Below are 12,091 nucleotides of genomic sequence, written 5' to 3' on the forward strand. Positions count from 1 at the left end.
TGATCGTGCCACTGCACTAAAGCCTGGGCAACAGAGTGAGACCCTGTCTCTTCAAAATAAAGTTTAAAAACTGGGATTGGGATTATCAGTATGAACCACGGGTTTTTTTTCTTTTTTTTCAAAAATACACATTTCCCAGCTGTGCCTCTTCAAAAGATAAGCAATCAGCATCACTAACAGGGAAAAACTAACCTGCTCCTGTGAGCCTCCTTATGTGACAAGGCAAAGCACGAAGCCCTCTCCGGCCTCCCATGGGGCACGCCTGCCAAGACTCAGGCTGGAATCTAATCAAGCCTCTACGGCTAACTTCCAGTTACTGGAAAGCCAGGACAGGTAATGGCAGAACAAGTTACACAACCACACCGGGAAGCAAACCAAGAATGGGGACGCTCTGTAGGACGAATGACCCAGTTTAAGAAATGAGACAAGAGCATGGGAAAAGCAGGGAGGGAGTCCCGTATAGCTCTCTATCTAACTTAAGAGACAAGCAACCAAATGTTGGTTTGGACTCTGACTTGAACAAATCAACTGTAAAAAAGCATTTCTGAGACAATCATAAAAGTATAATTATGGATCGGGTAGTAGAGGCCACATATTATAACATTTGTAAAATACGAAAATGGCATGGTAGTTATGGGAAAAAAAAGTACCTATTTTTTGGAGATGTGTACATATAGGTATGATTTGTATATGAGTGTTCAGTGTGTTGCTTTCTTTACTTTTTAATGTCTCAAAATTTTCATAAGCAAAAACGAAAAGTCCTGTGTAGCCCATGTTGTGAGATGACATCACTGCTCTGTAATATCCCACACAGTTCTACCAATTGACAATGTGGTTTTGTTGCAGGCCTAACCACTTCTGTAACACGACTTCCATGAGAAAACCATACTGGAGGGTCTAAAAAAGTACTTATAAACCAAAGTTTATACAAAAATGTTTGTATAGGTAGAGACTATTTGTACATAATGATTTATTCTGCTTAACTCCTGGGGGTACTGGTTTAGAGATTTTTTAAAGTCACACTTTTCTTTAAACCAGAGGTCAGCAAACTACACATGGGCCACATCCAGACAATGCCCATTTTTGTGAATCAACTTTACTGGAACACAGCCACACTTGTTCGCTAATGTACTGTCAACAGGGGCTCTTGCACTACAGCAGTGCGGCTGGGTAGCTGCAACAGAGATCATGTGACTTGCAGAGCCTGAAATCTTTACTACCTGGCCCTTTACAGAAAAAGTCTACAGACGATCCAAGTGCTTTAGTGACTAAAGATGCAACCAAAGAAAAAGGGCTTCAGTTCTAAGTTCTGACATTTAAGCTGTTGCATTCGGTGAAGCCCAGGTGAAAAGTTGTTTTGGGAAAAATGCATCAGATTTCAAATTCTGGAAACATTCTTATGGCCAAGTCAGCCTACCTAAGAGAGGCCTGGAGGAAAAATGACAAAGGAGACATGAAAAATGTGATAAACATGCAAGCTAATCAGTTTTATGCAAGAAGTTTTGCCCTGTGATGAGTCATGTAGAGTATTTATTTGCAAAGCTTCTCTCTTTTAAGTTTTGATATTATCTTCCTCAAAAATGTGAAGAGAAGTCCTATTCGTTCACTTTCTTGTCCATCTCCTCGCCTGGATGGGCTCTATGAGGGCAGGAATTTCCCTGCCCACTGTTAGGCCCCAGTACCCAGAAAGGTGCTTGGCAAGTGTTAGGCCCTCGATAAATATTCCATTATGAGCATCAGGGTTCTACTGCACTTAACACCTCTGAGAGTTGAATATCATTTCCTCAAAAGTGGTGACCACCCACCCTGCCTGCACCCTGTGGTTCAACCCCAGAGCACATAAGGCAGCACGGCGCGGCTCACCCCACGAGAGGAGGCAACATGGCACTGAGAATAAACCATCCTGCTACACACAATCTTTGTTCTGGAGACAGCTAAGCAAGAAAGAGTATTTATATTAACTTTTACACTTAAGTTTTAGGTTTCAGGCTTAAATATCCTGGGTTCAGGGAAAGATGGACTAAGTAGTAACTATCAGCTCAAATTTCTGTTCTAGTTTATGACAGGGTTGAAAAGACTAAATGGTTTATACTCCAGCTGTTTAGGCAGAAAAAGATAAAAATAAGTAGAGTGTGAGAAGATGGTTTGTGGGAAGGGTAAAGTGCGTGCTGACCAGCTCACTTTTCCACATGTCTGTGACGAAGGCCAGGTGCCTGAACACTTACTCTCCCCGGCAAGGATGTGTTCTTCTGGAAAGTCTACTTTTCAAACGCCATTTCAAAGGGACTAAAGAGTGAGAGGGAGGAAGGCTGGGTGCACAAAATCTTCCTGGCATTTTTCCCTATGAACATTGAGAATGGGGCAAAGTAAGGTGGCTCACACCTGTAACTCCAGCACTTTGGGAGGCTGAGGCAGGAGTATCACTTCAGCCAGGAGTTCGAGACCAGCCTGGGCAATATAGCAAGACCCCCGTCTCTAGAAAAAAATTAAAAACTAGTCCGGTGTGGTGGCATGCACCTGTAGTCCCAGTTACTCAGGAGGCTGAGGTAAGATAATCGCTTGAGCCCAGGAGTTCCAGGTTACAGTGAGTGATGACTGTGCCACTGCACTCCAGCCTGGGTGACACAGTAAGATCCTGTCTCCAAAAAAAAAAAAAAAAAGAACTAATTGAATAAAGGAGAAATTAAGAAATACATGACCACTGCTGGTATCTTTTTTTTTTTTTTTGAGATGGAGTCTCACTCTGTCACCCAGGTTAGAATGCAGTGGCGCCATCTTGGCTCATTGCAACCTCCACCTCCCAGGATCAAGTGATTCTCCTGCCTCAGCCTCCTGAGTGGCTGGAATTACAGATGCATGCACCACGCCTGGCTAATTTATGTATTTTTAGTAGAGATGGGTTTTCACCATGTTGGCCAGGCTGGTCTCAAACCTGTGACCTCAAGTGATCCTCCCACCTCAGCCTCCCAAAGTGCTGGGATTACAGGCGTGAGCCACCGTGCCTGGCCCACTGCTGGTATCTTAAACAGAGCTTTTTAAACTGAATTAGGAAATGACTTAGAAAAGAACCACATTTTTGTTTCCTTGGTTAGAACACTTCTTATACTGGTCATCGGCCTTTGCACGTTCAAGCAGCGTTTCTCTTCCAACCCAGGATCTTGATCCGAAGGCCTCTGAAGGCTCCAGGTCAGCCCCTCATGCAGACTAAATAACATTCAATGGCATCAAGTTAGCTCATGCTGCCCGTTCCGCTTACCCCAGCCAAAGTCAAAATGTTTTCCAATGATTTGGTCATGATGAGACGCTTCTTGGCTCGAGTTACTGCAACATACAGTAAATTCCATTCATCCTCAGAAAATGACTCTAAACAAAGTAAAGGGGAAAAAAATCAACTAAAAAGCCTTACAAAAGCTTACAAAACCTTATGTCTCATCTAAATGTTTACTAGCCCCCACCCATTCCCCGCAGAAAACCACTCAACATTTGTTGGCTGTAAATACAAAATTTTCCTACAAATGCCAGTTCCAAAAACAAACCAAATCCTAGCAGACTAGTGGCACAAAATACTGGGTTTTATTTAGTCCTACTACGTAAATCCTGGGAATGTGTTAATTGGTTATTTGACACCCGCGATGTGACAGATGGCTGTTTACAGTCATTATGCCAGTTCCCACAACAAGCCCGTGAGACAGACGGGGAAACCAAGGCTTAGACAGGTTAAGTCACTCCTACAAACAAGGCCATGGCTAATCAAGGGCCTGGGAGCAGGACCAAGTCTGCTCATCTCTTTCCATTTCCTTACACTGTCTCTGGACTGCCAGAGTCCTGACACTGTCAAAGGACAACAAGGAAGACACACAGGTGTGCTGTGTGCTGTGTGTCTGTGCTGCTCAACCGCACCTCTCATCTCCCATCTCGATTCACTACACAATGGCAGGAACTCAACAAAGAGCAGCAGAACCGAGGGCGTGCAAAAAGCTGCTGAATTGTACACTTCGGATGGGTGGGTTGTGTGGCATGTAAATTACATGTCTCCCAAAAAAATTACATTTGTAAACATGTAAACCAGAAGCGGGGGAAAGGTGGTACTATAGTAAACTTGTCCATGGCTGCCTCCCTTCCTCTCTCCACTCTAAACCATGTTCTATGTTTGCCAATGTGTCAACGGTCACAAATTCTGTGGTTTCCATTTTCAGCACGCCAATGTGTGCTAGGCCACAAATTTCCAGTCCACAGTTAACAGACAGCTTTGTTTGTTTGTACAGAAATTTCAAACGGTTTTATTCTAAGATTTAAAACCAAAGCAATAGCACTGATGCTTAGAGTACAAATTTATTACAAAGCAGCCTTGAGTACAAATTTATTTCAAAGCAGACAAGGCCAGGCATGGTGGCTCACACCTATAATCCCAGCACTTTGGGAGGCCAAGGCAGGTAGATCACCTGAAGTCAGGAGTTCTAGACCAGCCTGGCCAACATGGCGAAACCCCGTCTCTACTAAAAATACAAAAATTAGCCGGGCATGGTGGCGGGCGCCTGTAGTCCCAGCTACTCTGAGGCAGGAGAATCGCTTGAACCTGGGAGGTGGTGATTGCAGTGAGCCGAGATCGTGCCACTGCACTCCAGCCTGGGTGACAGAGTGAGACTCCATCTCAAAATAATAATAATAATAACAACAACAACAACAACAAAGCAGACAAACGTCTGTGGTGGCTGACGCCTGCAATCCCAACGCTTTGGGAGGCTGCGGTGGGAGGATCGCTTGAGCCTAGGACTTTGAGACCAGCCTGAGCAACGTAGTGAGACCCCTGTCTGTACCAAAAAAAAAAAAAACAGACAAATGATAAAGAATGCTTACTATTTCTCCTTTTGTGATTTTCTTCTCTCTTTAATAAAATGAAGAGGAATTAATTAAAGGAAAAAATGCCATGGTAAGCAAGTAAACTATCTTTTAAAGCTTTCATGAGGCTGGAGACTCAGTCTGATGGTGAAAACCTGGAGCTGAGGGCAGTGCAGGGCTCACAGGGCCACCACAAACACCATCATCCCACACGCAGCCCCCAGAGGGGGGCACCTTGGGGAAGTTTTGTTTTTTAGAAAACCACAGTATAAGAATCAAAAGTTTAGGACTAGGAGGTGTTTTGTGGTTTAGTTTTTCCAGAAGTGCCCTACCAGGAGGCCACACCATCCAACAAACAACAAGGCAGTGCAAAGGAAGCATTCCAGTCACCACTCACTACAACAGCACCTGACACTACCCAGCCGCCTCTTACCAACTCTGAAGTGGGGAAGCTGGGGCAGGTTATGCCGGGCACAAGGCACTTTCACAAAATCATCCAAAACATGCACAGTGTCAAACTCCAGGCCTTTGGCTTTGTGCACTGTGCCCAGAATGTACTCTAGGATAAAAACATAGCACACGTTAGATGGGGCTCCAAGGAGAAAGAAACAAGATGACAAAAACATACATGCTTCCCACTTGACTCTGAACTCGAACATTTCTTGCCTCAGTGCAGTTTTGTGGGAAAAGGGGGAAAGAGGAAACAACTGTCGGGAACAGAAAAAAGAAAAAGACGAGGGGAAAAGTCGAAAATTAGTTGCAGGAGAGATAGTGCCTCTTGGAATCACATCCCAGAGGACAGAGTGGCTCTACCCACCCTCTGCATCTGACACATGAAGGGACAGAGCCCAGAAGAGGGCTGCACGGCTTGCCTGACATTACACGTGGCAGAGCTGGGACTAGAAAATCCCATTATATGGGCTTGAAAGTAGAACAGAAATAAAGGGCCCCTGAGGAAGAACCAGGACCCTGCTCCCCTTTCCCTTAAGCGATAAAGCCATCCTTGCTCAAAGATATTTCACACAGGGAAGAAACAGCAGAAGAGGCCGGGCACGGTGGCTCATGCCTGTAATTCTAGCGCTTCGGGAGGTCGAGGTGGGCGGATTACCTGAGGGCGGGAGTTCGAGACCAGCCTGGCCAACATGGCGAGACTCCATCTCTACTAAAAATACACAAACTAGCCGGGCGTGGTGGTGGGGCCTATAGTCCCAGCTACTCACAAGGCTGAGGCAGGGGAACTGCTTGAACCCAGGAGGTGGGCATTGCAGTGAGCCAAGATCATGCCACTGCACTCCAGACTGGGCGACAGAGCAATACTGTCTCAAAAAAAAAAAAAAAAAAAAAAGAACAGCAGAAGACCATCTGTTCCTCCTCTTAGGGGGAAGGTAAAAACCAACTGCCTCCCTTACCTGCAAAGTCCAAATCTTCTATATGGCATTTTTCTATCCTTTGCACCAGCTCTGGAATCCTGATGTTATACTTTTCAACAACTGCGATCTTGGCTTCAAGCTCCTTGTCCTCGGCAGCGGTCACATACCTCTTGAAGCCACTAAAGCCTTCTTTGTGCACCCATCTTCTGATAAATTTGTCTTTAATGATGAGGTTTTCTAAGAAGAATATACACACAAATTAAGGTGACACAAGCTCCACTAACAGATGGTGGCAGGTGCTGCACGTTCCTAAGCAGCCGCGCAAGAGCGGATGGTCTTCAAGTGGGGAGACCCGGGCTCCAGGCCTGACTGCATCACTAACTCGCTGTGTGTCCCTGGGCAAGTCAGTGCAGTGTGGTAGCCTCTCCGTCTCCGACTGAGGAACAAAGCCCTAGGCTCAAGATCCTCACCTACTTCACAGGGATTTGAAATAGCGCAGTCAACAGGAGAAGAAAAGCGCTAAGGAAATGCTCGATGCTATCACTTGGGGCCCACGTGGAAGTATCAACGTATAAAGCGGCCCAGGCAGACAGAAAGATGCAGGGGAGACAGTGTATGGGACCAGCGCTGGAAACAGACTGAGGCTCCTGTGAGGAGGACGTGGAAAAATCTGTCAGGACCTATGAAAACAGGAGGCCCACGGCACCCCCTCGTCATGGGAAGACAGCAACACTAGCCCGCCCTTCTCTGGAGGGAAACGGGGCCCTGACTCAGACCGGGCCTGCTTCGTTCTCGTCCCTGTCACTTGGGTGCTTCCTTCCAATGCACCAAGGCCAGGCGGGTACTCACGTTTCCTCCGTTCTTCCTCTGGCTGAAGAAGGATCCAAATATCAATGATTCTGTCCAATCCAAATGATTTAATCCCCTGAAAAAGTTTTTTGGTGGGATTTTTGTTTTTTTTTTGTTTTTTGTTTTGTTTTGTTTGTTGTTGCTTTAACAAAACAAAATAAAGCAAATGCAGGGATGGGGTTTTGAAATGAGATGGTTTCTTGGAAATGGATCTTGAGTGACACCCAAAGCACAGGCGGCAAGCAGGAAACTTCATGAAGCAGAAAGCGCGAGGCTGCCACTTGGCCTCAACACTCACTGGGACCACATTCTAAGTTACGGCTGCTACCTCAAACTCTTCCTACGCTTTTAAAAAGGGCAAGACCTACAGCTGCACACTGCTTTCTCACCAATAAAAAGGCAATTTAAGCACCTTCCAAGAACATAAGACAATTCCAAAGAATACAAATGGCACCTGAATACAAAGTGCTGGGTATGCACATTTACCACTGTTTCTTGTGAGAAAAGAACTACAGGCCGGGCGCGGTGGCTCACGCCTGTAATCCCAGCACTTTGGGACGCTGAGGTGGTGGATCACTTGAGGCCAGGAGTTCAAGACCAGCCTGGCCAACATAGTGAAACCCCGTCTCTACCAAAAATACAAAAATTAGCCAGGTGTGGTGGCAGGCGCCTATAGTCCCAGCTAGTCAGGAGGCCGAGGCACGAGAATCTCTCAAACTGGGAGGCAGAGGTTACAGCAAACTGAAATCATGCCATTGCAGTCCAGCCTGGGTGACAGGGCAAGACTCTGTCTCAAAAAAAAGAAACTACGGAATGTCTCTAGGTCCAGATTATTCTACATTTTAACAGGTCAGCTCCTGGAGGAGACAGCCTGACTGTGCCCTGTTTAGCCCAGATCTTCCAAAAGCATCTGCTGAGCACTGGCTGGGCTCCGGCACTCACACAGCACCAGGCCCCACACAGAAGACAGACACGACCAGGGCCCCACACTCCAAGAGCTTGTCATCTTTTAGGGAGGGACACGTAAAACACTCACATAAAACAGTGGGCAAAATAACACAGTTGACATTATAACCCACAACCAGATGTGTGATCACTTGTAATGACACATGGTACAGGTAGTAAGTGGATTTAAGAGAGGTGTAGAGAACCACTTACTTTATATCATGCCAGTACGGATGATATTCCAAAAATACTGCTCTTACAACAATGACTATGGCTAAATTATGTTACATCTACTGGTCCAAATATTATAAGGTCATTAAAGTAGTAATGAAAGAAAATATGCCTATGTGTTGAGTGAAAAACAGCATCCATTTCTATGTATCCTATAATTGCAATTATGCAAAAATACACATCTATAAGGACAAAGACAAAAATGGCAAAAATGAGAATTATTATATGAAATACTGGGATTAGGTGTTCTTTTTTTGGTTCCAAAATTTCTATACCATTGTTATATAGTCTTTATAAACAAAAAACTTAAAACAACTTTTGATTATGATTCACTACTATATTCACTGAGTGCCTAATGCATAGTAGGCTCTTGAAAATCTTTCCATAAATGAATGAGTGAATATCTTTTTGTCATATAACTTTGCTTCAGGGTTAAAAATGCTGTAAACATGCCACTGAATCCTTGTAACTCCCTGTGAAACAGGTAAGGCAAGGCATTATTTTATCTGAGATGGAGAGAATGAGGCACACAGAAGTTGTGACTTGCCCCAAGCCACACGTGGTTAGTGACCAGTCAGAACTAGAGCCCAGGTGTGTACTCCGTGTGTTGTCAGCTCAGCTGTTCTCACGCTAATGACAACATACGACCAGAAAAGCTTCCAGTAACCTGCGGCCTCACTGGCATTGCCAAGGGAAGAAGGGCATTCATTGTTTAAAGAGTGGAAACTAAGGTCCCCAGCCCTTCTTGTGTCTGCCTTTCCGGGAATGTTTCACCGGCATAATCAGAATGGCCTGGGATAGAGACCAGTCATGGTGCAGCCTTGTGGGAAGAGTCAAAAACCCAAATGCTTTCTTGCATGATAATCCCAAGGAAGGTGAACACTACCATTGGGTATGTTTGTCTACAACGTTTCTGTGCATGAAGTGGTCAACAGAAATGTACTCTTACCCCAATCAAATGTATCCTTGAAGGGACCTCCCCTTCCGTCACCCGTACGGCCTCATCAAACACGTTGGCGTTGGTCCGGGACAACAAGGCCACTTGCCCCTTTGCGTCACCTCTAATGCCACCTTTAGGGAGAGAGCACAAACTCTATGGCAAATCGAAATAAAGAGGAAAACTTTTGTAACACAAAAGAGAAGAGTAACTAAAAGCCTTACTCTGATGGTTTCCTCCAACCAAAGTCTTTTTCCTGACTCTCTTGCAAACATCCAAGATAGTAGCTCCCACATAAGCTATTTCCACACCAAACCGAAAACTCTGGAAAACAACAAGACAGAGGGAGTCAGCAGCCCGCCCTGTGGTGTGTCCGTGCATTTCCATCACTGCCGCCACAGCCTGGCCGGGCCAGACCCTACAAGTTGTTCCTGACCCCCCGCACGGAAAGCGAGCTTCACAGGCTCACTTTCAAGGTCCTTCACAACTCAGCAGTCTTTATTTTCCATTATTTTCAACACCAATAGTAAACTTTTCTTTCAAGCAAATCTACCCTTTTCTCCAAATCAAATCTAGTGAAGTCTAAATCACACAAAAGATTAAGATAGGTTAAGGAGGGCTTCTCCCCTTGCCTTTGAGATCCCTCTCCACACTACCTTTAAAACCACTGCCCCGCACCAACCAGCCATGGCAGAAGCACTAGCACCTGCACACTGCCCGTGCTGCTCTGCCTCAGCCCACGCTGTTTTCTGGCTTTCATCCACCGAAGTCACTTCCTAACCTTCAAAACTCAGCCCAAGACCCTGCTTCCTTCACCCCTCTAGCTGGCAAGATATCATTCTTCCCTACACTCGGGGTGTGTACGGCCTTTTTCCATGCACACGCAACTTCATGTGCTTTGGTGAACAGCAGTAGCAATCAAATGAAAAGTAGACTTTAAACAAACACTACTTTGTTGCTATAAAACTACTCTGAGTGAACCACAACTGAAATTATAACATAAATATCCATGAGTTCATATTAAGATAGATAAATGATTGAATATTTAAATAGACGGGAGAGAAAAAACAAATCTCCTTTGCAGAAGAATTCCAAATCATTTAGGAAGATTCTCCAACACTTACTCCTTGAGTGTGGACTGCATATAGGGCTTCCTTCCAAAGCATCCAGTAAGGAAAGGATGAAAAAAAAGAGGAACTCTACAGTGAAGAAACCTGACAAACACTACATCAGCCAGGTGATCAAGGTCAGCATCAAGTCATGAGCCATGGTGACAGCATGCACCTCGACAGCATGTGATGAAAATGGCACTTCACCTCTGTGGTCTTCCTCCCAGAACCCAGGACTCTAGCCTAACCATGAGAAAAGACATTAGACAAATCCCAGCACAGGGGCAGCCTACAAATGGCTGACTGGAATTTCTGGAAACTGTGAAGGTCACATCAGAAATAGGGAAAGTCTGAGCAACTGTCACAGCCAAGAAGAGCCTCATGACACATGGCTACATGTAATGTGGGATCCTGGATGGGATCCTGAAGTCGCAGAAGACATTATTTCAAAACTAAGGAAATGAAAATGAACCATAGACTTCAGTCTATAATAATGTATCAATGTTGGTTCATTATCGTGACAAGTGTTCCACATTAATATAAGACGATAAGATGTTAGTAATGGGAAACTGAGTACAGGATAAATGGGAACTCTCCTCTCAATTTTTCTGTAAATCTGAAACTGTTTTAAAAAAATATTGTCTATTAAAAGAACAAAACACCTCTGCACTGACGCTACCCTAAATCACCACAGTGGCAGGAGCTCAAGGCAAGAGTCACAGAGGCGTCTACGGAACTTTCAATAACATCACAAAACACAGCACAGTTGATACTTCCATCCAAGTGAGACATCTCTTCTAATCAGAAATGAGTTTCTTAAAAGCAGTGGTTCTCAAACTTCTGGTCTCAGGATGCTTCACACTTAAAAATCACACTTAAAAAGCCTCCAAAGAGCTTTTATTTACGTGAGCTCTATCTATCTATATTTACCATATTAGAAATTTTAATTCATTTAAAAATAACTATTAAAAACTATATTTTTTAAAGACAGAGTCTCATTCTGTCACCAAGGCTGGAGTAAAATGGTGCAATCTCGGCTCACTGCAACCTCCACTTCCTGGGTTCAAGTGATTCTCCTGCCTCAGCCTCTTGAGTAGCTAAGACTACAGGCGGAAGCCACCAGGCCTGGCTAATTTTTGTATTTTTAGTAGAGACAGGGTTTTACCATGTTGGCCAGGTTGAACTCCTGACCTCAAGTGATCTGTCCTTCTTGGCCTCCGAAAATGCTGGGATTACAGGCATGAGCCACCGTGCCCAGCCAAAAGCCTCTTATATGACGACATAAAGAACGTATTTTTTGAAATATATTTCCCAGAACAAAAAAAAAATTCAGCAAGAAGAGTGGCACCATATTCCATTTTTGCAAATCTCTTTAATGCCTGGCATAACACAAGACTGCTGGCTTCCTGTGTTCACATCTGCATTGTCTGCTGAGATAAACTGTCTTGGCTGACACACATAAAGAAAATTCCACCTCACGCAGACATGTGATTGGAAAGGAAGGAGCGCATAATAAACTTTTCGCATAATCAAGGACACTGTGAGTTGTCACGTTCATTATGGGAGAGTTTGCCAAAATTTTAATTTCATTTGAAAGCAAAGATGTTATTTTTGACAACAAACACTGTCAGTTATTTTCCCTGAAGCTGCAGCTTGTTTCACTCGTCTTTGAAAAAGTGCCAAATACACAAGTCTGAACAACCAGCACTGGTCTAACAACTGTTCTAAGTACAAATGTACAAGGCGGCAGCAGCCATCGGTTCACAGTTCAGCCGCAGCAGCTCTTACTCAGACGACCGCTGTGCACACAC

At 44.6% G+C, this 12,091-nt stretch overlaps 1 protein-coding gene across 2 annotated transcripts in view; it reads right to left on the reverse strand.

Annotated features, from left to right (window-relative positions):
* FBH1 (F-box DNA helicase 1) overlaps window positions 1-12,091 on the reverse strand; it is a 43,334-nt gene that overhangs the window by 5,763 nt on the left and 25,480 nt on the right. For both annotated transcript variants that reach the window (XM_030819349.1, XM_003257605.4), the window contains 6 exons: window positions 9,396-9,495; window positions 9,184-9,305; window positions 7,059-7,134; window positions 6,249-6,446; window positions 5,273-5,398; window positions 3,257-3,363 (listed from right to left, as the gene is read on the reverse strand). In XM_030819349.1, coding sequence (XP_030675209.1) covers window positions 3,257-3,363; window positions 5,273-5,398; window positions 6,249-6,446; window positions 7,059-7,134; window positions 9,184-9,305; window positions 9,396-9,495 — 729 coding nt within the window. The remainder of the gene's footprint in view (window positions 1-3,256; window positions 3,364-5,272; window positions 5,399-6,248; window positions 6,447-7,058; window positions 7,135-9,183; window positions 9,306-9,395; window positions 9,496-12,091) is intronic.

This window comes from Nomascus leucogenys, chromosome 9 (genome assembly GCF_006542625.1).
Source record: "Nomascus leucogenys isolate Asia chromosome 9, Asia_NLE_v1, whole genome shotgun sequence".
Lineage (NCBI taxonomy): Eukaryota > Metazoa > Chordata > Mammalia > Primates > Hylobatidae > Nomascus > Nomascus leucogenys.